The 27,204-nt window shown below is 38.7% G+C and overlaps 1 protein-coding gene and 1 long non-coding RNA gene across 23 annotated transcripts in view; one reads left to right on the top strand and one right to left on the bottom strand.

Moving 5' to 3' along the window:
• Nucleotides 1–27,204, bottom strand: part of TENM3 (teneurin transmembrane protein 3) — a 1,343,587-nt gene that overhangs the window by 58,146 nt on the left and 1,258,237 nt on the right. For 15 of the 22 annotated variants that reach the window (XM_066996182.1, XM_048078274.2, XM_066996183.1 and 12 more), the window contains 7 exons: nucleotides 26,655–26,756; nucleotides 26,299–26,493; nucleotides 24,687–24,887; nucleotides 21,570–21,755; nucleotides 8,362–8,388; nucleotides 6,752–6,769; nucleotides 5,696–5,842 (listed from right to left, as the gene is read on the bottom strand). In XM_066996182.1, the coding sequence (XP_066852283.1) occupies nucleotides 5,696–5,842; nucleotides 6,752–6,769; nucleotides 8,362–8,388; nucleotides 21,570–21,755; nucleotides 24,687–24,887; nucleotides 26,299–26,493; nucleotides 26,655–26,756 (876 nt within the window). The remainder of the gene's footprint in view (nucleotides 1–5,695; nucleotides 5,843–6,751; nucleotides 6,770–8,361; nucleotides 8,389–21,569; nucleotides 21,756–24,686; nucleotides 24,888–26,298; nucleotides 26,494–26,654; nucleotides 26,757–27,204) is intronic. The other 7 variants (XM_048078283.2, XM_066996188.1, XM_066996187.1 and 4 more) reach the window with 1 other exon arrangement.
• Nucleotides 5,736–27,083, top strand: LOC106035162 (uncharacterized). Its single transcript, XR_001206584.3, has 4 exons — nucleotides 5,736–5,873; nucleotides 16,488–16,610; nucleotides 26,329–26,843; nucleotides 26,947–27,083. It is a non-coding gene; the product is annotated as an uncharacterized lncRNA (long non-coding RNA).

The following is a 27,204-nucleotide window of genomic DNA, read 5'->3' as shown; positions in this document are numbered from 1 at the left end:
GGGGCTGGGATTTCTATTCTTTTGCACATCTAAAATTCCTATTTAACTCAGCCGACATTGAAGTCAGTTCAAGAAAAATAAAAGGGATGAAAAAATCCCCGTTAAGTATATCAAAGTTTAAACTTTTTTAAGAGAAAAGAAATATCATTGATTTTTCCTTGGGATGAGTGGTTGATACGCCTGGGAGTCGTGCTGCCGTCCAGAGGGACCTTCCCAGGCTAGAGAAGCGGGCTGACAGGAACCTCATGAAGTTTGATAAAGAGAAGTGCGAAGTCCTGCACCTGGGAAGGAACAACCTCAGGCACCGGTACATGCTGGGGGGAAACAAGATGGAAACCGGCTTTGTGAAGACCTTGGGAGTCCTGGTGGACACCAAGTTGAACACGAGCCAGCAATGCACCCCATCAGCACCAAGGTGCTGACGACATACTGGGCTGTGTCAGAAAGAGGCCATACCTGGAGTGCTGGGCTCACCTGGAGTTCAGGCTCTCCAGTACATGAGAGACATGGACATGAGACATGGACATGCTACAGCAAAGGGCCACAAAGATGATTAAGGGACCAGAACGCCTTGCCTAAGAGGAAAGGCTGAGAGAGCTGAGACTCTTCAGCCTAGAGAAGAGAAGGCTCGAGAGGGATCTCATCAATGTATATGAACACCTCATGGAGGGTGCAAAGAACATGGAGTCAGGCTATTTTCAGTGGTGCCTAGCAAAAGGACCACAGGCAACAGGCAATGCTTGGAATACAGGAAATTCTGTTTAAACATCTGAAAAAATTTTTTACTGTGAATCACCAGACACTGCAACAGGTTGCCCAGGGAGGCTGTGCAGTCTGCATCCTTGGAGATGAACCCATTGGACAGAGCCCTGAGCTACCTGCCCTGGCTGACCCTGCTTTGAGCAGCGAGACTAGATGATATCCAGAGGCCCTTCCAACCTCAACTGGTCTGTGCTCCTTGTGATTTTCTAGTCTCACTCTTGTACAATGTGAAACCCCTTTCCAGCTGAAGCACTGAGCTCCCTTGCTGGTTTTAGCTCTAGAAGCTTGGATCAGTGTCAAAGCTGGGGGTACTGATGGTTAAAAGCATAGTTTTGTTTTTTTATATCTCTGTATGGTCTCCCAGGCAATATCTCATGCAGTTGCCAAAGAAATGCTCAAATTTAGTCATTCATCTTTGTTAGTTTATAAAAAGCAAATGTACATCTGGAGTACAGACTGCAGGTCATAAAACTGCATGAGATTGACACCTTCTGAACTAATCAGCTGGAAATGCATTTTTACAAGCCTCTCTGCTAACATCAATCAGAGAAAGAATCTCATTTTCACCAGCCAAGATATAGGGATACACTGTTTGTTATTTTTCTGTGGAGTTTATCAGCAACTTGCCCAGGCGAGTGACGGATGGTTATGAATCTGGCTCCTTATAACCTGAGCAAACATTTTTCATTCTTTCTCTGTACATATGTGGCTAGAGCTATCTAGTACCACTAAGCTGACTACTCTATTGCACTGTGTGAAGCAGAGTAAAATTTCCTTTCTGAAATAGCTCTGCAAAATATCGATGAATGCTGTTTAGCCTGAAAAATATAAGACTTAGCTTAACACGAGCTTATCAGTTATATCACTCAAATGCAATAGGAAAATTATAAAGAAAATAGAAACTCTTATAGCCAGCTGGACAATCATTATTAGTCTCAGAGGGCTATTTTGTACCTTTTTTTTTGTTCTAGATCTAAGTGGTACTTCTGTACACAGCAGACATAATGACTACGTTATTGTTTTCTTCCTCAAAACTAAAGTCTAGGCGTAAAAATCTCAACCAATGTTACTTTTCCCTTTGTACCAAAATGCACAGAATTGCAATGGAGGTGACAAAATTGCTTTTTTGTAGAGACTAATAAAAACAAACCAAAACAAAATTAAATAAGAAGAGTCAAGACATGATTCCTGTGTTTCTGATGTTTACAAAATAAGATGTATCAGCGGGCATGTTTACTTCTGAATCGAATTTGAAGTGTAGACTCCTGGAAGACAACATGTGGGACAAAATTCCAGGGCACAAGTTCTGCTAGTGCCAGGGGGAGATCATGGCCAATGACCTACATAAATCACATTCTTGATAAGTAAGTCAACTGTGTAGTTAGGCAACAAAGAATCTTCATAATGTGAAATTCAGTGCCTGCAAAGGAAGAGCCCAGTTTTGGAGCTGTGATGCTGGCCATCCCAGCTTGATGGTTTCAGTGCCAGTGTCACATGAAGAGGAGAGGCTGGAATGGACAGAAAACTGTATTAACAAAACTCTGTTATCCTCATGTAGCTCAGTTTTAGGATGGGGTGTAACAAATTGACTCAATTATAGACAGCAAAAATGATTGCACGTAGGAGCAGCTGGTCAGAAAACTCACAAAAGCAGAAATAGCCCTTGATTTATTCCTAAGCAGCACACAAGTATCTTGTTCAATGTTACTACTGCAGTATCTCTGTAAACTTATCTATAGCATCCTCAAATTAGTCTGAGTTTGTACTACCCTGCGACAATGATTACCCTAAGCCAGCCATCCTAGCCTATGCAAGTAATTACAAAAGCACAGTACTGTACTGCTAAGTAGGCTTTGCTTTATAATAGTATTAATTTTAATTTTACTAATAAAAGAACATTAATAATCCTTTCAATTCTGCTGGTGGAAACCTTTAACTACTCTTAATAACTGGATAGGAGCTTATAAAAAGCAAGCCTTACAAAGGAATCTGTTCAGTAAAGACCCACCTAAACTAAAAAGTCAACAGCTTATTCTTCCTACAGTGATGACAAAACATGGCCCACTTTGTCAAAGTATAATAGTGATTCATTTTTTGCCAAGTAAGGAAGTTAGGCTTCTTCCACCCACGGACAACTCTGACTTCTCCTCTCCCCACAAAGTCATTAAGAGTTTAATTCAGCCTAGGGTCTGCTTGTTGAAAACACATTTGTTGTGGATTGCTAAAATGTAAAGAAAATCCTGTAACAGACTACTCAAATCAAACACATGAAAAAATAAAGCAACTGTGATCCTTAAAGGGAAAGGAAACGATTTGCAGGACTCTCAAAAATCTGTATTAAAAGGAAGATGAGTAATTATCCCATCATACGTCAGTAGTATCTAGATGGGTGCTTTGATGCCATTAACGCATGAACATAACATGAAGAATTTTCCCATTGGGGTTGTTGGGATGCTCATGTTCATGGAATTTGAACAATCAGTCCAAGAAAGAGTTAAGAATCAGAGGAGCAGCAGACACTGTTATTAATGAATTATACTCATATTAATATATTACATATATTTCATCCAGTGTATGATGAAGCATTAACATTAACCACAGTATCTCAATTAGCTAACAACTAAGATAACTCCAATTATATTACCACTGAGCCTAGTGTGATGTAAATCAAGGTACCTGCAGTCATCAGTATAAATTCAGCAGAATTGCTCAGACAACCTAACGTCGCAGAGTAAACAAATACAACAGAGGCATCCGCGTGCCATCACCTGCAGCTGTCTGGAATCTGAATGGCTTGCCTGAGAGATCAGTAGGCTGACTGCACATATTCTTGGAAAGGGAAGAAAGTGCTTCTCTTTCTGGGTGGGTTTCTGGTAAAAAGGACTTTCCTTTTCCAGTTTTGTTTGGTATGCTTCCAACTTTTAATTTAATTTGTTATATTCTAACATGGTTCCTCAGCCACTAATCAAGGATAGAAGCGAGTATGCTCCTTATTGAAGCACGTACATTAAAAATAAAATAAAGAAAGAGAAATGTCAGTGAAAAAGAGCATTATAGGGGACAATCATAGCGAAACAACTGTTTGGCCAATCCCCTCCTCATACATAGCTGCATAATGTTTGTAAAGGGAGTAATGAAAAAATTAAAGAGAAAAAAAGCAACACAAATACTAGCAGTAGAGTATTATTTTTGCAATATTGTTCGTTCTTTCTGAACTTTAAGTCATCCTGTTAGATCCTTCTGCTACGATTCCTCATCCTGTTTCCCCTTTTCCTCACAAACACCTATTATTGTTTTCAGTCTGAAGGAGCATCTCTTTTTGTCTTGTTCTGTTTATGTGCATTCCTGTTCACCTTGCTCCTCTTCCTCCTACTGCTCTGTTATCTGCTGTTGACTCTCCCGCTCACTTTCTGATACATAACGCCATTCTATTCCCCTTAACGCTTACAGAATCTGTTTTAGTCTGACCCTGGGCTTTCAACTTTTTTTCCTTTTTTTCCTACCATCTATCTTTTTTTCCTCCAGATTATGTTCTAACCTAGTTTTTCTTCCTCCTTGCTTTGTCTCTTTTCATGCTTGAAGATTTCTCTTTCTTCCTTATGTTCATAATCTCCCAGCCCACATGAACTTCATTCTTCGAACAGCACATCTCTGCATGGAAATGCAATGGATAACTCAGTCCTCTTGCTCCCTTCATACATGCAGAAATTCAGCTTCACACTAGCTCACTGTATGCCAGATTGCATCACATTCTTCAGGATCCTAAGTTCACTCAGAATGTAAAATATTTAACAGAGAAGTGTAGTAAATCCAATGATATGTAAAGCAGTAAATAGCAGTACCTTTTTGACCATATTACTTTTTTTTTTTTCCTCAGGAAGTAAATGCTACTGTTGCTTATGTTTGTGATTTCTAAAATCCCAACTGCAATTGGGATACGAGAGCAAACAGCCGACCAACAATGGCAAAGGAATACACAGACTTAAGCTGCAAAACAAAGTCAGCCATAGATGACATTATCATCCAGAGTCCCTAATGGAGTTTGTTATCTCTGTTCTGGATCTGAAGGTGTTAAAAAAAAAAAAAAAAAAAGAGTTGATGGGAGAGGAGGATGGAAGAAAGAACAAAAGTATTATGCTGATCTACTATATGACTGCATTCACATTCAGTCTTGTTTTTGTGTGTGATTCTGGAGTCATGCCGCAGTCACAGTCCCTCTCCCTTCCCCACCCTACACCGATGATTGCAGATTGATTCCTTAAGTCAGCAGTCCTGCCTGTATCTTACTGCAGATTGTTACCTGTCACCCAAGTGACAGACTGCAGAGAAGCAAGCCAAAAAAAAAAAAAAAAAAAAGAGAAGAAAAGACTTCTGGGAGTGTCCTGTCAATTATCTGAGTATTCACAGGCTATCTTTGTAGACTGGGCAAGCAATTGTTTCCAGCAATAGCATCATAGGTCAAAATGTAAAGTCCCTGTTTGGCCTTTCCTCTTAGGATAATTTCCTTGTGAGGTCACTGCAAATGTGAACTCCTTCCTTTTTATTTCCTCCCCAGTACAGTTCACTAAGTTGAGATGACGCTTTATTCCACTATCAAAGAACACCGCAGGAACTCTAAGGTGACACCAATCATTTTCTAAGTACCTATCTCAGCTGTCGTAAGCATCTTGTGAGGCTTTGCTGATACGCCGTACAAAAGCAGCACATACCTCAGTGTATTCTTACAGGCATGAGAGCTAGTAAAACGCGAGCACGGTTCTCATAGCAGCACTTTATCACCTGCCTGTAAAACCTCTGGTTCTCAGCACACCCTCCCCAGCATTACAGATCCAGCTGGTATACCCCCTGTTGGCAGGGAGTTGGAGTTGGATGGTCTCTAAGGTCCCTTCCAACCCGAGCCGTTCTGTGATTCTGTGACTCTGTGACACCTTACCTCCTTCGTTGTCCTTACTGTCAGTGCACAGAGTTTCCATGGCTACGTCACAGCCTGCTCCCCTCCATCCTGGCTGGCAGACGCAGTGCCAGCCGTTCTGGTCCAGCGTGCACCTTCCATTGCTGTTGCACAAGCCGGGGCAGCCCTCTGTTGAAACAGACAAAGAAGAACACCACAGGTGATTTAAATATTGCAATTATTTCAGTCAAATAAAAGCTACAAACAAGGGACACTTACTGGGAACAGGCCTTTATAACAGCACAACTACTGTAATTGCACATGGAGTGGAACAGCAACATTACCTGGGGAATGTAATTCTTAACAAAGTGGCATCTTTGATTGGCCTGACACTTGAGACACCACTTACCTGTACAGGCAGGAAATAAATGCATCAATCCTCTAAATACCTGCAGGCCAGACAAAATTAAGTTTGTTTTTCAATTTTTTTTTTTTTTTTGGCAGGGTAACAAGAGATGAGTGCATAGTGCAAACACAGCTGTATAAAATAATACATTTTTCTGTGCTCATATTGTCTTTTGCTCTATGCAGTATTGGTTACTTACTGGCAAAAATGTTTAAACTCCCTGTTACTATGAACAAATCCCTCCAAATTATGAAGCAGGAAAGTGGGATGTTCTTAGGCACGTAATAAAAGAGAACATTATCTGGTCTCAGAGTTGCCGTATATTCATGTGAAATTACAGTGCGTTAAAAACTGCACAAAGTATAGACTGGTTTTAATGACTATACTTTATGCCAGAAGTACATTCCTTTTCACAGAATAAGCAAAGCCCAGGAAATAGTGAAGCAGCTTAGCATCTATTCTAACAAACATTAGGATTCAGGCTGCATACGGATGGGACAGGACCAACAGGATTTCCAACTAAATGTAGTAGCTGCGCGTATTTGATTACTTAGGACGGACAAAATGAAATACCATAAGGACCACAATAAAACATTGATAGACTGAACAAAAACACGGTAGTGACGTGCTTCAAGACAGATAGCAGAGAGTGATTTTTTGTGACAATCTCCCTAAGGCTTTTGTGCTGTTACCTTTATATCCTATCTTGTCTGCTTTTATGGCCAAGGAGGGAAAATTTGGGAAACAATTAAAATAATTTAATATATCCAAAATCTGTAATTGTTTTCAGTCTAACATTACATTAAAAAAAAAAAGAAAAAAGAAAACAGTAGCTGTCACTTCCTAGTGATGAAATCTGGCATGCAGCCAACATGATCTGTATGAGGATGACAACACTATAAATATGTAGATTTTGGTGTTCCTTATCTATGACTATGATAAGACACTGACAGAAGCAAGTACAGATATGGCACTAAGTATCTTATGAGAAAGTGGCTATAAATCAGATTATTTTTGGACACAATTTTCAGTAAACTTTTATCAGAAGAAAGCTAAGTGGCTAAATACTTCACTTGCTAGAACTACTGTTGTTATGAACTAGTCTACTGACTTGTTCTGGTTAAACTGAGTTGAGCTCAGAACAGTATTTCAGAAGGAATAGTTTATTTTTTCTTCTAAAGAATTTTGAATTTACTGACTCCTTTCAACCACGTAGTTTCAAATTGCAAACACTCGGAAAAAGTTACGAAGAGTGCTCAACTCTTGTCAAATTACTCTTAGAAGGCAGAAAATCAGAAAAGCCTCTTATGAGGATGTATGGTGATGCTACAGTTATGGTTACGTGTTACCAAGCTAGGCTGAAATTAATCTTGCTACTCTTATTCTTTCAGATTGTAGCTGCTAATAGTATCTGTTGATGTACAGAGAGCTATTTTTTCCTTAATGTTTCTTCTGTTTAATTTATGGAAGACTTACATATTTAATTGCCCTACTGACAGAGCATTTTAGGAGTCAACTGGGTACACTCAAGACTTATTGTGTGAAAGCCTGGATATTGCCATGAATATTGCCATATTTTAATGAAAAAAAAACAACAAAACACAAATAAGGAATAGAGAAGATACTAAGGGAAAGAGGGGTAGGAATAGTTTAAACATTTTTTAAAATATATTTTTCACCATAACTGAAGATACAAAACTCTTTGCTGTTTCATGTTAGGCATTTGCATCCTTTAACCTTTTAATTGAAAAGGCTGCATACGAGCTTTTTCTGGTGTCATACAAAATACAAGTCATAATTTTCTATAGATTTTCTACATTCAGATAAACCAAAGCTTAAAATCCCGCATTATTCTATTGATCTATCTACATGTAAACACACATCTGTAATTAATCTGCTCTTTGGAACTAATGACACTTGTTTTATGACAAGAGTTTTGCTTTGCTTTGTCTCCTAAATATTTACTGTTTCATAGGTAGAGATCTAATGACAAAACTCACAAAGAAACAAACCAAACAGCAAATGAATACTATCTTCAGTTTTTGGTTCAAACAAAATCTAATGCACGTATACAGTTTGTACAGAAAGGTATAATAACTGATAAAATGTCATGATATAACATAAACAAGGTTTCATTTTTAATTTGAGATGAGTTGAAAGTAGTATGAATTAAATCTATAATCCGTGGAATGTATGTGAGAGAAGATTCTTTTGCCAATCTGGTATGTTTGTCACTATATATTCAGATATTAAAATATACATGTAGGTATAGGCATGTCATCAAAGAGCAAATATACAGTACCTTTCACTATCTTATCCAAATAGTGAGCTTGAGAATTAAAAAGAAAAAAAAAACAGACAGACATTTCAGAAGTGTCACATAAAACAGGAATTGTTCAGAATTCACATGCAAATCAAGCAGGTGCTCCTGACATGAGAGGTCTTACATTACAGAATGAAAATGTATTTCACAGCCTTTAAAAATGCAAGAAATTCTCTTTCCAGCAAACATACTCATGACTCAATGAAATAGTATTTTAAAAAGGAGGTCTGCAGAGGAAAGATGCTACGTTTCTAAGACTAGGTCTTTCTTTTTTCTTCCCACTTCCCTTCACATGCTTTGATTTTTACGTATAACAAAAATATAATCAAAGCTAGTTAAAAAATCCAATTTTCAACACAACGTAAGAGTAATTACTTCGCTTTTGAGCTTAAAACACTGACCATACTGGAAGATCTTTAATTTGCAGGTCATGTATAGCTCTGACAGCATAACCAGCTTACTATCTTAACTCTGATTGCATTAACAGTATTTTTAAGAGGAATAATTTCCTTCTGCTTCAGTTCAACCACAGTTATTCTTCTGAGCACACACACCGATTATGTAAATAAGTTAAGACCATATAGGTAGGGTTGAAGAAGGTATAGTGGGGTTAGTAGCATGGTGATCCACTTCATTTGGAAAAACAGGTGACAATTAAACTCAGGCTTTAGATGTATAAAAATAAATAACACAGTATATCCAAGAAAAGCAAGACTTTTTTTTCATAAGTTACGACAATTAACATTTGAGGAGGAAAAAAAATTTGAGGAGGACAGATGGATGAATGAAAGACAGAGCACAAGATGGGTTTAAAGCAGCAGGCTCCTACTTTTGATACATGAAACACAGCAGGTTGTATGTTCCCTCCTTACTTTTAGGAAACAGACATCAGCTGCAGTTGTGTTAAAGGGACGAATACATAAAACAAAACCACATAGGACTGGTCTACTGCAGTCTACCAAATCCAGCCACCTGCACATGAGGTGATGGGACATTGCAGACCATTGTAGCAGGGACAAGCAGAGCCGAGTCACCAATGTCAGATTCAATTCCATATTTTTGCTGTGGACAAGATCTCCCAGCAGAGCCCATATAGGCTCACTTTCAAAATCTGTCCTTTTCTAAAACTGTGCTGGACAATGGACCCTTTCTGGCAAGTACTGTGTGTCACTTGCTATTGACCCTCAGCTTTGTGTATCTGAGGTAAGAAAGGCGTTTCCAGCCACAGAATTTCCTCCAGTTTGACTGAATGGGAAAAAATTCTTCCTGAGCCCAAGGAGGAACGTGATGAGCTACGTAGACCCAGAGAAGACACAATCACTGCTACAACTAGGAGGTGGAAACTTTCTAGTCTCTGTCGCTTGAAGAAAGTATCAGCTGTCCACTGCACAGTTTGTTTGTTTTTTTCTATAATGATAGGGTTAAAGGGAGACTAAGAAAGAAGATGAAAACATCAATTATAGAACATTAGAATGGCAGCAGCAAAGTAAGTACCTTTTCACATACACCACAAACAAAAAGAAAAGTGATACAGCTGCATTTCAGGGTGGATCAAATTCTTCTCTTACTCATCCAGTATAATTCCTCTTGCTCCTACACAGCTGCTCTCAGAATAGTGCAGCAAGTGTGGAGGAAAAATCAAGCTTTTTTCCATAAAATTGAAGCAATTAGGTCTGTCTGGGGAATGCATCTGTCCACCAGTGAAACATTAAATGTCTCCACAAATATACAGATAGGTAACAAAATGGAACATAGGAAAAACCTCCTAGGCAACAGAAAACAGTCCTTGCAAATGGGCCCCCTCGTACTATTACCCTTCAGAAAGACAATCTGCATTAAAAAGAAAAAAAAAAGAAATCAGAAATTGCTTTTTGTGTGTGTGTCCAGGAGTCTTACAAGAAGTCGGTACCAGACCATAAACCTATAATGTGCAGAAACCAAGTTCTATATCCCAGTGTCCTTCTACCCGTGATCACTTGACATTAAGGGCAATGTTAGAAACTACTCTGTGAATATGCAGCATCCTAGAATCATAAAGCAGAAAACAAGTGACCAAAAATAGTACAACTTTTTAGTGAGGTTTAACTAGCCATACTATCTTCCTTGTGGTTATGGCCCTGCCACTGAAACAGGAATTAACCCCGTTCTGTGTGGAAATACAAAATACAAGCATTTTCCCTTCTGTGCAGAGAATTCTAGGTGGGATTTGGAGGATGGAGCATCTCAGCAGGTGCTCCTCTTTGTGATATTTTTAAACAGCTGGCACATTTGGGTTATGTGAAGTCCTTAAAGAGTCTAATACACTAGCCATAGACCAGACAATGTATGCACAACAGTTTTCTTGCAGGGTTTAAGACTGTGAAATTGAAAGTTTTGGTATTATTTCAAGCAGGGACTTTCAAGAGGGACTTAATATAGCTTCAAATGGAATAAAGAAAAACAACAAGTATAAAATTTGCACAGTTTCTAGGACAGTCCAAGAACATGTAAGTGGCAGTCAATATAAAATATAAATTATATTATCAATGGGTGTACGTTTGCATATAAATACGTGGCAAATAAATGTGTTTTACAAAGAAGTGGTAACAGTCAGGCAAATTCACATTTAACATGGCATATTTCATAACCAGTCAGAACCCAGACCTTTTTTAATTCTTTTTTTTAGATTTAATGTCTCCCATTAGTCTCCTACCAGAGATGTAAGTCAGTGTCTCCCTTAGATTATTCATATGCTACTTCCTCTAGGTAAGAAAGAATAGCCACAGAATAAAAGTACATATTAAATCCATTTATCCCAATCAGTTCCTGTTTAAATCAGCATGAGTCACATACCCATTGATTTGATGTTCCTTAATTGGTACTTATAGCACTGCATTATTCTGATTATTCCGTCATAAAGGATCATAACAGCGACATGTTTTTAAATACTGTATAGCAAATTTATACTTCTATTTGTTTATGTTATTATTATTGTATTGGGTTTACATGGCACAGTTTTGGTAGCAGGGGGCTGCAGGGGCGGCCTCTGTGAGCAGAGCCCAGCAGCTGCTCCATGTCAGATCAGAGCCAGCTCCAAAAGGGACCTGCTGCTGGCCAGAGCTGAGCCAGGGAGTGACAATGGGTGGGCCTCTGGGAGAACAGATTTAGGAAAGGGAAGAAAGCTGCTGTGCAACAGCAGCTGGGTGAGAGGAGTGAGAACCAGCGCTGCAGACCCCAAGGTCAGTGCAGAAGGAGGGCAGGAGGTGCTCCAGGTGGAGCTGGAGCTCCCCTGCCACCCATGGGGGACCCGTGCTGGAGCAGTTTGCTCCTGGGGGATGGACCCCATGGTACGGAGCCATATCTGGAGCAGTTCTTGAAGAGCTGCTGCCTGTGGGCAGCCCCCGCAGGCTCAGTTTGGGAAGGCCGGCATCCCGTGGGAGGGACCCCATGTGGAGCGGGGGCAGAGAGGGACCGTGAAGGAGTGGTGGAGATGAAGCCTCAGGGACTGACCACAGCCCCCATTCCCCATTCTCCTGCGACACAGGTAGAAGAAGGCGGATGGGGGAAGGTGTTTTTAGTTTGCTTTTAGTTTCTCACTGCTCTAGCCCGTTATTAGCAATAAGCAATACATTACATTAATCTCCCTGTGCTAAATCTGTTTTGCATATGATGGTAATTGGTAAACAATTCCCTGTCCTTATCTCAACCCTTGAGCCCTTTTTCATAGTATTCTCTCACCCAGTTCCTTTGTGGGGGGCGAGTGAGAGAGCAGTGTGGTGGAGCTCAGCTAGCCAGCAGTGTGAAACCACCACACCCCTTCACAAGACATTTTCACCCACAATAACCTTTGTAATCTACACACTAAACTACAACATACCACATACTTTTTGTAGCATATACTAGCCCATTACAGTGTCAAATCAACAGCTCCACAGAAGTCATGAGTTACTTTGCAGCAAGAGCAGAATTTGACCTCATAGCACTGCTAGATGTGAAGTAAAAATACAAAAGAATGTGACCAAAGCCATTTCATTCATGGTCTGTCCAAATTAAAAACTTTTATTTTTTGCTTCCTCTACCCTGAAATGTGAGCAGCACCCCTGCCTCCTCTCCCCTAACACCAGCAGCTTCCTCCCTTCTTTATTACATTACAGCCTCTCCCTCCTAAAGAAAACAGAAAGCAGAAATTTGAGAGAAGAGAGCTAAAAGAGGAAAAATTGAAGAAGTAATTTTTATACCCTCTTTCCTTCATCAGTGTACAGAACTGACAGCCCTCCTTCAGCACTCCATGTAGTTATATTTTTATTATAATGTATTTGATACTATATATGTTGTTTCTTTTCTAATCATCATGACAATGACAGAAGGACCAAATGAGTGTTGCCTCATGGCCTCCCAGCTTTATATTTTTGATTTTGCTACTGATGTTCTTTTAACATGGCTTTTGGGCATCTATAAGTTCTCAGGTCTTACGTACACAAAATAAATTAAAAAAAAAAAAGGAAGGGGGAAAAAAGAAATTCCATTCTGTGACATTACATTTTTTCATGGTGAGTGACAGGGAAGCTTTGATGAGCCACCTACACTTCTGCCATTTGTGCTAACGAAGTGTTATGAACATTATAGCTTACTCCCTGCACAGCCAAGCAGTAGCAGGGGATGAGGCACACTGCTTTCTCAGTGGTTTCACAGACACTTGCCAACAGAAGAGAAACTCCTGAGAGCTTCATTGCAAACTTTAGGGAGAATGCAGTTTGTGTGAACAAAGTTTTTTGTGTTTGTTTTGGGGGAACTCGTACAAAAAACATTTGACTGCTCTGTCCTAACCCCTCTAACCTACTCAAGCCTCAGTCTGTAGTTCCTCATTCTGGTTCACTTCTCCTAGCAGGGCACCTTGAAGAATGTTCCTCTCATGTCCACCCAGCCACAGCTTAACTACCCTGGCAATTAAAACATCTTTCAAATGTAAAAAACAAATATCCCTTGTGATATTTAAACCCAGTACTTCTTATCCTGTCCATAGCAGACTTAGGGAAAGATGTACTGATTTCTTTATGCAACTGCTTTTATTCTCTAAGGCTGACTAAAAAAAGCCGTGCATCCATATGAAATTTCTGAGGAGGTCCATACATCTACCAGAAAACTTACAGGAGGCCACAATTCACTACAATTTTAAAGCCACTGTTCTAGCCTGTCTGCAGAGCAGCTCACTCATGTCAAATTCATGATTCACTACAGTCTTTTTGGAGTATCTTCTACCTGGTGAGCTGCTTCCTAACGTGACTTTGTGCAGTTGATTATTCTGACTTAAGCACAAAACCTTGCATTCATCGAATTGCACCTATTTTTCTGCAAATCCTGTTCTATTTGTTAAAGTAATTTTAAATTCTTGTCCCGTCTTCCAAAGTGCTTGGGGGCAGCAGGCTTTGGTATCATTTGCAAATATAATTCTCTCTATTCATCACCTAACAGTACTGAAAGCACATGTTCTTCCAGTGTATGCAACTCATGGTTGTCATTCTTTTTCTGAGTTTGTAAGAACCTTGTCTTAGACATACCATATGTTCAGAGAGTTGCTGCCAATAGAGGAGGATTACAAACACTCTTTCCTTTTGAGACTTTCTTACTCCTAAATTTCCATCTTGCCCTTCTTGTAAAGGAGAACACATGATTTGGAATAATGGTCACTGGCAATCTTCTTTGTTTTCCTCCCTACGTAGGCCAAAACATAATTCTCATCCCAAAATCATACCTTCATCATTTCTGCACTTTTCTCCAACATCTACATAGACCTAGTGCGTATGTCTTTGCAGGGAGAACTGAATTCACTGCAATTTATCCCTTGCCAAAACCGCAACAGTTCCTCACAGCAACCTTTCATGGGCTTTTACATTCAAAGGCACCGAAGCCCACTGTCCTCTAGATTTTTTGTTCTGGAGACAATCCCAATTTTACTTTAAAACAAGACTTCTTATCATTATTATTGGAAAGCCACATGTCTCTTAGCATAAAAGGTTTAGTTGCTTTTAAGGGTATAATAGACATTGTAAGTTTGGTACATGTTTGGGACTGCTAACATGTTCATGACTAGTGTTGTTCCCTATCTAACATCTACTTAACTGGAAAAGGATTTAGAAGAAAAGTAATATGCCATTAAGGATTTAAAACTGTCTCACATGTTAAGGCTGAAAAAGTTCAAATACCTGTTTGAGACTTCTAACAAAATCTCAAAGAGCTGCTTCAGACAGATGAACGTATAATCTGATGCATAGCGTAAGAACTGCATGAAGGTTAAATTTGGCTTGAAAACATATTAGGGCATGGAACAGGATGGGATGGGAAGAATTATTGTTTCCATCTTTCCTTCTGACTAGAGATACTTTCAGACTGTGTCTGACCAGCAGGTAGCTAGTTATACAACTTACTATAACACTCACTTTCTGGCCACTTCAACTGAAGTAAGCTTTGCAACACACTTTAAAATTCTTCTCATCTCAGAGGATTCTGTTTTCTGAAAATGTGCCTAACTTGAACTTCACATGTGGTCCTCATTTAAATGCAAATCAACCAATTAGCAATTTAAAGTATGCTAACAGATAATTTGTATTTGAGATACTTGGTCTTGGAATGTGTTAAGGCCTGAACAAATAATTCACTTTGTTTTACAGTTTCAGATACGCAGGCACTATCTTCAAGTTACCTGGTAATGGAGTATTTTATTAGTTACAAAGCATGTAAATTACTTTGCATATTCAAGATTTGGCCTGGAAAGTTAATAACATACTCTTCAGGCACAGGGAAGATGAAAGCCACATTTGAACTAAATTCCATGAAATACTGTTAAACTGTGGTTATCAGTCCTCTGGGTGCCAAGAAAGTTATCTTCTCTTTTCTATTAAGTTTTTGCATTGATGGTACATGTTTAAATACTGTGGTGAAATCCTGACTCCAGTGAGGTCAGGTGTTTTTGAGACATTAATTTTGAAAGTAGGATTTCATTCACAATTATTGTGTGCACTAATTGGTATCGATGTAACTAGTTTTGAATCTTTGGTAGATTTTATCTGAGAGTAAAAGGTTTGAACGGCAAAGGACATACCTTCCTTCAGATCTTAATTTAAGGTGAAATTTGCACTGAGTGTAATTCCATGAACTCTACACTAAGGAAACACATGCATTGAGGAATTTTGATAATTATAGAATGTATTAATATAGCAGTATTTATTCTATTTCAAAGGAAAACATTTTCTTTTGGTCAAAATTCAAAAATCTCAAAAGAATCTTAATGTTTATGAAGATTTCTTGGCATGAAGACATTAAGGTACGTTTTGCCTAACAGAAACATTAAAACACTATGAAATGTGAGTATACTTGGTAATTTAAACTCTGTAGAAAAGTAGAACATGCTTGCCATATTAGCATCAGTATTGAGATAAGGATGGTCAACATAACGTTATGTTGCTTTCCCTCTAACCTGCAAAAGGTGGGGAACATCAAGCAAGCCCTCAAAATGTTCCATAACTTTGTTTGTCAAACTCACACTGCAAAGATATATGGTGTAATTATATATAGGTATACCAAGTTTTCTATGAGGACTTCATTTAATTAACAGGAGGAAAACATTTGTCCTGACTTGCTCTCTGATATTATAAAGGGATGAAGTGTCGTTTCCACGTAGTCTTATTCAAAATCTGTAATATAAGGAGCCCTAAGCTAAACACATGTTGAAGAAAGCAGGTGCAGATCACATGGTTTAGGGAAGGAGAATACTTTTTAAAGTAAGCATTCCTCAACGCTGCGAATACCTCTGAGCTGCTCATGGTCACATACAAAAACAGCATGCAAATACCTTTGTGTTTGTTCATACTCACAAAACCTTTTTTCCCATTAACCAGGGCGGAGTCTGTACTAATGGAAATGAACCTACAGGAGTGTGCTCCAGATTTTTTTTTCTGTAGTTCTGAAAATCTAAACCAGATGACTTCCCTGGTTTTCTAGTTAAGATAGCCGAAACTAGAAAGCTCTTGCTAAAGAAAATTCATTTTTTTTAACATTATTTAATGCAGAGAAAAGTTTAATTTAAGTACTTTGCTGACCCTTGTTATTTTTTTCTCAATTAATTTTAGGGAAAATTCTTAGATGATAAAAAACATTCTGATCCCAGTTTCCAAGGGAATACAAACATATTGTAAGCTGTACTCTTCTACAGCAGACCATCACTGGATGTGAATTTCAGTTCTGCGTACCAGGTAAGATAGCATCACACAGCACTCTAAAGTAGCTTGAATACCACTACGCTAACTTTAGCCCTCCTGAGGGATTAATATCAATGCTTAATGACATTAATCCACATTTAGATCACTTATGTTTAATGACTTGCTTTCCATGCATACATATATAAACATTAATTTTGGATGGAAAGATAATCGTTCAACACGATAACAATTAAACAGCTGTAACCTGTCTCATGTGTTAAGTAATGGAGCTGCAGGCAAGCTCCATAAACAGATGGTCTTACCCACCCATGCTTAATGTCGAAGACTTTTTAAAAAAGAGGTGTTGACAAATCTGAACAAGAAGGCATAGTTTTAATGCAAATTGGCCAATTTGTAATTTAGATTACCCTAAAACTAATTTGGTCTATAGAAAAAATTAAGTTGCATTGTAAAACTGAGATGTTACACAGCACATGGATATAGCAGATTCCCCACCAACATAATTATTTACTAATTTCATTCAGCTAACAGAGTTTAATGGAAAAGCAGCTGGAAAAGTATTCATATTTATGGGCTTCCTAAGACAGTTACTTAATTTACTCATGGTACATAACAGTTATATCACAAAAAATAATGAGACTTGTGAAATGTCTGTTCCAATCTCACAGAGCAACAACTAAGACAGGAGAGGGTCACTGAACTCATTGCAAGCCAGGATAGAAAGGAAACTAAAACATATTTTAGCACAACTGTGTTATAAAAACTTTATTACAGAGCAAATTTTCATCCAGGCTTTCACCTGGGCACCAGCTGTGCATGTGTGGTCTTGTATCACATTGAGATGCAGGTTCAGCTTTACAAAATGATACATGGATGCTGACCCCAGACCCATGAATGTTACTCCCAAACCAAATAAACAATTGACAGGGATTTTCCATAGCTTTGCAGTAAACTGTAGATTTAACCCGCTCTCACATGGATACAAGAAATGGTAAAATACTACGATTTTCTAGAGGGAAAAGACAGTAAGCAATTTAGATAGCCTTAAAATGGAATATGTATTTGGAACATATATTGCCAGTGTTTAGTTCAATCTTTTACGATGCTAAACAAAGCAATAAATCTTGAGTTTCTTTATTTCTCATTAGATTAATCTAGTCACAACACTGTAGTGTTTTGATGAACATCTTTGATGTAAATCTTTGGAAGTATGCGTTCAGAGCAAAGAAAATGACTCACAAGTGTGGCCCACATTAGGTATGGTGTTTACGTCAGAACAACCCTTTGCCAGAGATGCACAACAGACCAGTGGGTGTCAGCAACACACATCACGCTTACCACATTAGCCAAAAAAACCTTGCCCACTTTACTACACACTTCGCTTGAAAAACTTTAAAAAATCTTATTTATTTAGTCTATTCTGTTCTCTCTCACAAACCAAATGTACATAACATTAAATGTATATAAATTCCAATTTTCAGTCTTGCGATCCCTGGCCTTAGGGAAACGTTGATGCTTAACAAATGTATGCTGAGTAACAGATGTCAAAATTTTGTCTGAACAAAAAAAGCAAACCTTTGCAATCATCTGTTATTTTGATTCTCAAAGTCCTGAAGTATTGGAATAAAAAGAAACAAATGCTCTCTGAAATTTTAGAGCAATTAGACTTTCCTTTGGCCAAATTTCTATTTGAGTATCTTGGGAGTATAAACAAACACCATAATAACTCAAAAAGCAATCAAGGGCGTAAAAGATTTTAGAGAAGAGTACCACTAAGGACTATCTTCTTTAAATTACAGCAATAAGTTTGTGGTTTTTTCCTTTTTCCTATCCTTTAATAAAAGTCAACTAAAAATACAAACAGTGGGATAACTGAAAATGACACTGGACTAACAGTCAACGTTTAGAAATACATAAAAATTTTAAGTAGAAGTGCAAAACGTTTTTACATCTGAAGTGGCATTCACGCTTCACAAAAAAACATTATGTCTTCGATCAAAATGAGTTAGGGACTTTGATGATTCAGTGAACATTCCAGTTAGCGCCTCTGTACTTAATGCATACTTATCTACCACATTCTGTGCAACCAGCTAGAGATCTGGTGGGCTATTCCTCTCCCCAAAAGTGAATAAAGTGCATTGGCCTTAAAATTTACAACTTCTTTGGAATATTCCTTTCCCAAAGAAGTTGTAAATGCAGGCCATTGCATTTTATGCGCCTTCCAGCTAACACCTGCATCAGACAAACAAATCTGTATTTCTAAAATCTTTCACACTACTGTAGCTAAACAGTTAATGACTCAGAAAAAAGAAAGATGCCCTTATTTTAATTTTGGGGATATGAAGGCAGAGTGCAAGTCTTTCCTGTGCTCAACAGAAGTTAGATAAATATTCTGCTACCAAACTGGGAGTTGTAAATAACATAAAAATGCTTGGGCTACAAACGGAGGGTGACATTAAAGAGCTGGTATGCATGGAGACACATTCTGATGTCCTTAGTATTTTGAAATTTATTGCTTAGAAGGAGCTACTATATACTCTAGGACAGGTGAGAGAAAAGCAAATTGACTCTCCATTTACCAAGCTGAGGAAGCATCAATTTTTACTCCACTAAGTAGGAATAACTCTTGTAAATGAACAGTAAAATGACCTGGTTTCTCCATAGCACTGGGGTCCTGAAGAAAACAGCACTAGGAAAAATAAATATTAACAGCAGGCTACAGACTGTACCTCATTACATGTCTTCAAGGCTGTGAGGGTAATATAAACAAATCAAACTATTTTTACAGCAGCAGCCACAAAGTAAATACACATTTGAAGAATAAACAGGTGGGAAGACAAACCTGCTTGGCCAGCACTGAGGAAAAACTTGTTTGTGCCTAATATGTTGGAAAAATTGTTCAAGAGCAGTTCATCCGTGTATAACTACAACCCTTGAAATGCTGCCAAGGTCAGTGAGACCAACAGCAGAGTGATTTGCTGAGTAATTGCTCGTTGGCAAGTTAAAGCGGTCAAGGGAAAGGTTTTATCCTACTTCTAAAGATTTACTTTATTGTTTAAAAAGCAGTTCTCTCCCCACCTCGCTACTCACTTTGTCAGCATGTTTTCTGGAAGCTCCTCAAAAATGTTAACCCCATCAATTCTTCCCAGGGTCCTGCGCAGTTGCATCTTGGCCCCCCCTCCCTCCTACATCTGGACACTCTCATTTGTAAACAAACAAACAAAAAAAAATCAATTGCGATTTCTTTAAAAATAACTCACAAATCAATCTTACTACTTCACACCTGACTCCCTTCTACAAAATGGAATTTTGACTCGTGTTCCTGGTGCAATGATGTGGGTATCAGTAATACAGCCAAAACAGACCTTCATTTTCCCTGCCCTCAAAGCTCACGCCACTGTTTCCTGTGACTGCCACATACAGCACCACCATCCTGCCTGCCAGCCAAGGCTATAGCTATTTGGGAATGTAGCTTGGGCCTTTTCTCTAGATACTCATGCCCCAGTGATGACACAGTCATGCCCGCACACTCTGAGTCACAGCCCTTCCAAAACATCCGCAGAGGTTGAACTTCTCCAGCCCCTTTTCAGCCTGTAGCAAAAGAAAATCATGCTACGTTCACATCCATCACCTCTACCACTATTAGACTTACTGTCCTACCTTGTTGCTTTGGCCACATAACCTCTTTTAACTGATGCTCTTCCATCTCTTCAAATATGAAACTTTTTCCTTATCAAAAGTTTTTTAGACTATTTAGATATCTTTCAATTTCCACATCACTCATTGCTAATACTTGCCTTTGTCCTGTGACCACCTCTTCACATCTATTCAATTCACCTCCAAGCGCTTATCCACGATGTTTCTCACATTTGGGAGATGTGCCCCGTAAATTCCTGCTGAGCCACTTTGTTACTCCTGTCACAGCCTTCACTGAGCTTTGTGCAGTGCTCACCACAGCCCTAAGTACTTGTGAGTCTGCTTTTACACTCAGACTTCTGCCGATCCTTTGTCTGTGCTTCCTACCTGTTGTCATGCAATCATTTTTATCTGCGATTATGCAGAGACAAAAAATGTTTGGATAGGACCCTCCTTCTGCATTAGAGTCCTGCTGCATCTTGCATGAAGTGAGCCTAGGTGATTTTTCAGCTCTACAGCTTTTCAAAATCAACTTAAAAATGATAAACTTTTGGACAACTCTTCATCCACTTTCTTCTGTTTCCTTAGTTCCCTTATCTACAGGTGTAATCTCCCATGCTAATGCACTGTCAAGCCTTGGGCAGTGGGGAGGATGAGCTGCACATGGGTCATACATACTGTACATAACTGAGTAAGAAAAGCTCCATTAATAAAGGCACAGTAATCTCCAAAGGTTTCTCCGTGCTAGAACTAACTCAATTACAGCAACACAGAAGCTGTAGTGAGGATTACTTCTTCTCAATCTGCTGTATGAAATTGCTGTTATTTACATATAAAAACTGATATAATTCTTAAATAGAGCATTATGTTTACAAGAAGGTAATTTTGGGTAGTTAGATCACGTATTACAAAGTGGAAGTGCTGTTTTTGTGCATAGGCAAAATTCACTTTTCAGACCTTCTTCTCCAAGAAATAATAATAATAATAATAAAAGAAAAACAAAAGGAAGCTTCATTTCCGAAAGACATTAAGCTATCATATAAAAATAGAAAAGTATAAATCAAAGAATATATTTACAGTTTAAAATAAGTGTAGCCTCCTCGGCAAAAAGGCAGTTAAAGGGAAAAGATTGAAAAGGGAATTCTTTTCACAGCAAACTAGCTATGGAGAACTGATGAGCCATTATATAACCATTTCCTTTCTTAAAATATCAATTCCTTTACACAGACTGACAAGTGCAAATATTCTGTTTGAAGAAACAAGCATCAAAGTAATATGCTTCTTATTCAGACACAGCCAGCAGTGCTGGCTCTTTGAGTTTCGCACCGAGGACACATTAAAGCATAGCCAGCCTACCAATAGTACAGTGCTCTCCATTCCATCCCTGGCTACATTCGCACTTCCCGTCCTTGCAGGTGCCGTGCTCGGTGCAGCGGGGATGGCAGGCTCTCTGGTTGCAGGCTGCGCCCGTCCAGCCGTCCTCGCAGCGACACGTTCCACCCATGCAGACACCGTGCGTGCCGCAGTCCACCGAACAGATTTCTGGATTTGAGAGGGGAACAGGGGAGAAAAGGAGGCAGAGAGTGCACACAGGAGAGAGAGGGTGTGCATTAATTAGCAGCGCTACATTTTAACTCAACATGTGAAGAGCAAGAAAGTCAAAATCTTTGGTAATTAAATCAAAGGAATTTACAGTGAAAGGCATTTTCAGGTAGGACACAACATAATATGGAGCACAGAGTTTTATCTCCATGTTAATACTTAGTTATCCACTAGACTTAGTGGTGCTTAAGTGCACACAGTTCTTCTGTTAGCTCTAAGTAACTTTTATTTACATTTTTTGAGATCACATACATGTTAACAGCAGCCTTTCATAACTTACGTTATATGGCACTCAAACCTAGAAGTTACAACATACATCTAGTGACTAAATGTACCACATACCTAGGTCATTGTACATTGTAAGCAAAAATCTACTATTAATGAAAGTTCATTTTAACAAGGTTTCCCCTCCCTACCCTGCTCCCTGTTTTCTTTCGAAGTAAAAATGTGCCATTTCTGACACATTTTTTCATTATAAAGAATCAGCCTTACTGAGACAAATTAGTACTATGCTGACATACTGACACATCTGTTAAATATAAAAGATGATTCTCTTTTACATTCAGTAAATTTGTATCAGTGACAGCTATGAGCAGTCTGATTTAAATAATAGATTGTTAAAAAAATAAATCAACATACAGCAATTTAACTTGTCATTTACGTATAGTAACAGGATCTTGTAACTGATAGAATAATTGAAAAATATGTTAAGAGCCAAAGGTAGACAGAGGCCAAACAACGCATGTTAAGTCTCTGCTAATACAACATGATAATTTAGACTGCCAGATTTTGCATTTACAGTTTCAGTTCATTTAGTCAGACTCCAGAAAACTTTACTTCTGCTAAGCACACGACAGAAAAAAGGAGAAGCTACAATACAGCCCGAGGGAATTCTTTGGTTCCTTGGCATACGGTTGGTTGTAACCACATAAGAGTATTGCTTCATAAGAGTACTGTATTTTGTTTTTGTTTTCTTGTAAAAGACAACAAACAATTTAGTAATAAAAGGCTGAAATTATTTTCAACAGATTTTAGTGCATCAAAGGTTTCCAGTTTTCCACTCAATAAGGGTTTTCTTCCCCAGTAGAGGAAAACTCTCTGTCTCCAAGTGCTGTGGAACATTAAACACAGTACCAAGGAGCTGTGACATTTCCCATAAGAAACAGACCAGAATGTTTCTGGAGAAAGACATCTGTAATTCTGTCCCCCCCCCCCCCCCCTTTTCTTCCTATACAGCATTTTATATCTACTTTGAATTAGATTTTTGATTAAGAGATCCAAGATGGTTTGATTAACTTTAGAGTCGCAAAACGTCAACGCAGCTCCAAAAAAGAAAGGTTTATTTCTCTTCAATCTAATCAATTTTTCATTAGAGTGAAGGTGTTTATCAGCTTTTAGCACACTAGCTTTGAGCAAGGTGCGTCAATCTTTGTAATGAACTTATTAATTAGAGTTAATTTAATTGAAGTGGAATTGAAGGGCTAATTAACGGACAAACTGCTGATGAAGATAGAGGAAAGCTCTGCTGATTTCAAACCTATAAACTCCTCTGATGGAAATAACTCATTCTTTTTTTTTTCTTCTAGCAGCTTAACAAAATGTTTATGGGAAAGATTTACTTCTTTAGTGTACCAGTCTGAAGGTCATTTTGCACAACTTCGGCAAATAATCTGTGTCTTTTTACAATGCTTTTTTGTGAGGCTGACACTTCTGATGTATCTGAGATCAAAAATATTGCATTTATTATAATGACTAATCATTCCTTGAAATGTAAGTAGAAGATGGAGGATAACTGAATAATCAAAAACAGTATAACGGACCTTGTATCAAGAAATAGAGGATCCATGTTTTGCCTGAGAACTACAACAGATCTCTCACAAATAGCCATTTTTAGTGCAAGAAAATGAGATTTTTTTCTTTTAAACAAATTTAATAGAAGACATTTTCTCCTTTTTGTCACTTTTTATTGAATGTTTGGAACTCTGTCCCGTCATTTTCATATACATAAAACATTACGGAGTATCACAGATCCTGGTCAGGAAGTACATTTGCTTTAAAAAGACGGTTCCTCATAAAAAAGTTATATTTATTCATAAGCTGGCACAAACCCAGCTAGCCCATGTGTTCAGTTTTCATTAACAAAATCATCTGAGTTGTTAGATGAACTGTTTAAGTCAAATATATATCTCACAGTTAGACATGATTTGTCTCTTGATATGTGACTACCAAACAATATTCTAAAAACTTGTATTTGTCAAAAGGCTGCTGTCATAATCATAAATATTTAGATTCTGCTTCCTGGGACAGAAACTCCAGTCATTTTCTCCTACTTCCTCTAAGCTTGGATTACACTTTTAATAAGTACAGTTTCAGACTTCAAGAAGTCCCATTTACTTCTTCACCTCTACCAACTCCTTCTGCCCTGGCAGCCTGCACCTTTCCTCGAAAGCTGTTTAGGATTAATTCTTGCATTCACATTGCCTTCAAACTGGTACGTCTGTGCAAAAACTTCAAGAGAAAGGTCTTCAATTAGCTAGAGAGATTTTTAAATGGACTCTCTCTAGCTTCACTGTTGTAGTTTCTAACTGGATGTATTAAGATGATACTTATATATATATTGTACAAAGAACATTCTGTAGTTGTATGTGAGCTATCAGGAGAAAGTGGCTAACAGATAATAACAAAGTAATTTCCAAATACTTCAAATTCGTTAGCTATTTTGAACCTTTGAATCAATTCACAGCTCATACTAACGTCATCTGAAAGGCTTGCATCAGCTTGGTAGGTCCTGTGCTAACACAATAATGTCATTAAAGCAGTGCTATCCAATACATCATCGTTTTACAAAACATGAGTGCTTTTAACCCTTACCATTGGAGCAATCTGGACCTGTCCAGTTGGGGTCACAGGTGCAGGTACCACTCTCTTGAAGGTAGGTGCCATGGCCAGAGCACTGGTCAGGGCACATTGTCTTCAGGATTTCACAGTTGCTGCCCCCCCAGCCCGGGTTGCAGTGGCACTCGCCGTGGATGCACACACCGTGACTGGAACAGGCTGGGTCCAAGCAATCCGCTGCAGGGAGAAGAGAAAGATTGGCTTAAACTTGTCATTTCTAACAACAATAATCACCTCTAGGTGCTCACGGCACCGCTGGGCTTAATCCGCATGTTAAGACCTTGTGAAATATACAGCATTGCACTCCTCTTAAAAGTAAACATCAGTGGCTGAAGCTGACAAATTCACCTTTGCTTCACTGCAATGAGTGAGGAAAAGACAGGGCAGACCAAGGTATCTTGGTGCCAGCCTCCCTTCTCTGGCTACAAGCTAAATCACTCTTTATTATCATTATTGACTACAAGTCCTAGCCAATCTCTGTTAGCATACCCGCAATTTTCTTTGTAAAAAACATGTCACTTCCACACCACTTTCTGGTATTGTGAAATCTGTGTGTGCACATAACTGACTTCGAGACAGTCACAGGCTGCCGTTGAGTTAACAAAGAACCTTTCAAGGTTTGCTAATTTTTCTGAATTATAACAAGATTGGCTTCAGGTCTCGGGCTACTGATCTCTGTTTTGCCTAATCACAGTGTAACAACTGCCGTATTCCCTGCAACACTTGGTATCAACTGACCCGATCCACCGCTATGGAGTTTTGACAGCTCTACAGGACCCTCAATGTGTTTCAGAAATAAATGAGTTGCATACTCTTTATCCTTCTTAATTCACTTTAATGTGCTTTAGATGACGAGATTTAATTTAGCAATTTGACTCAATAAAATGTTACACTTGTAGGGTCAATGGTCTGAAAATTTAATTCCAGAGACTTAATTGCATTACTTTGTACGTGGAGATCAATAAAATCAATTTCATTGAGGAAGAAAATGGCACTTTTTACTCCCTAAAAAAACAGAATAGAAAATGAACTGCATTTTGCAGCATACCAGAAAGAATATTATTACACACATCTTTGGAATACAAAAATGATGTGTCGTTCTTCACAGTGATGCATTTGAATCAGCACTTTCCACAATGTGGTTGGTGGAAAAGATCACTAACAAAAGCAATACATTAATGATTTATTCTATACTGTGAAAATTCAGTAAGTCTTCTTGTATTCCAACATTTATTTTTTGTGTGCTTTCTTCATATCCCCAAAAAAGTAAAAACTGGCAAAAAGATATCATTAGTGAGAACTTTCACATTTGATTACTTGAGGATAAGTGAGGTATAATAATTCTATAGTGATACTAGTTCTTCCGAAACTTGATTTTTAGTATTCTAAACTGATTTTTGAAGAAATACCAGACATATTTCAGACAGACATATTTCAGTATGTTTAAGATTTAACAATAAACAGGCTTCTTTCTTCTCCTGGTATTAGTGCATATGATCTAGATCCGGCAAAATCAATAGAGCTGGATGAGCCAGCTGGAAACCTGACCAACAACAGCAGGTGCTGGGGTAAATATTTACTTGTTTACCTTCTTCACAGTTTTCTCCTTTATATCCAGAGTTGCAGGCGCAAGAGCCCATGATGCAAATGCCACGGCCCCCGCACTGGGGATCAATGCACTGCGTTGCAGGCACGTCGCACTCGGTGCCCTTCCAGCCGCTGTAGCAGAGGCAGCGTCCTTTGGAGTACTGCCCGTTGCCGCTGCACAGTACCGGGCAGGCTGCTGTGGAATAAAGCACGACGGAAAGATTTGAATCGAGTTTTTTCATCAACGCTTCATAAACAAGAATATCTATGGAGCCTGTTGCATGCCAGTTTCTTTCCTAATGTATTTGTTTTCATGCTTGCTTAGACTGACTTGGGGAGAGGATTGGGCTGAGGTACCTCTCCAACAGTCGGGGCCCAGAAAGCCCGGAAAACAATGGCAGGATCCAGAAACACACTCGCCGTTACCATGGCAATTCCGGGGGCATTCCACCACAGACTCTGCAGGAAAAAAAGCAGGATCACTCACCGACCCCACCGCGCGAAGCACCTTTCACGCGAACCGCTGCTGACTGACAGCACACCCAGGTTCTCGGGGAAGGGTTAATGTTTGCTTTGTTTGAGGAGCATGCATTGCTGTTATTTTCTATAGTTGATGCCTGTAATATCTCAGGACTTTACATTCCAACAGGAAGGCTCCAATTATAATGGCACAACAAGATGAGCTCTACACTCAAAATACAGCTCTGTGCTGCTTAACAAAGACTTGACGATGGCGTACTCCTTTCAAGCACTGCTTTATAAGAAGGTACGTAACTTGTGCCTTAGACCAACTAATTAAATTGTATATTCTGCATCTTTTTCTGAGCAGCAAAAGAAGCACTATGAATGGAAAAAAAGATCACCAGACTTCAAAAACTTATCTTTGGATTCCTAAAAAAATTCACGA

Source organism: Anser cygnoides, chromosome 4 (assembly GCF_040182565.1).
Source record: "Anser cygnoides isolate HZ-2024a breed goose chromosome 4, Taihu_goose_T2T_genome, whole genome shotgun sequence".
NCBI classification, from domain to species: domain Eukaryota; kingdom Metazoa; phylum Chordata; class Aves; order Anseriformes; family Anatidae; genus Anser; species Anser cygnoides.
The sequence above is the reverse complement of the archived record's forward strand: the minus strand, read 5'-3'. Positions and strand labels throughout refer to the sequence as shown.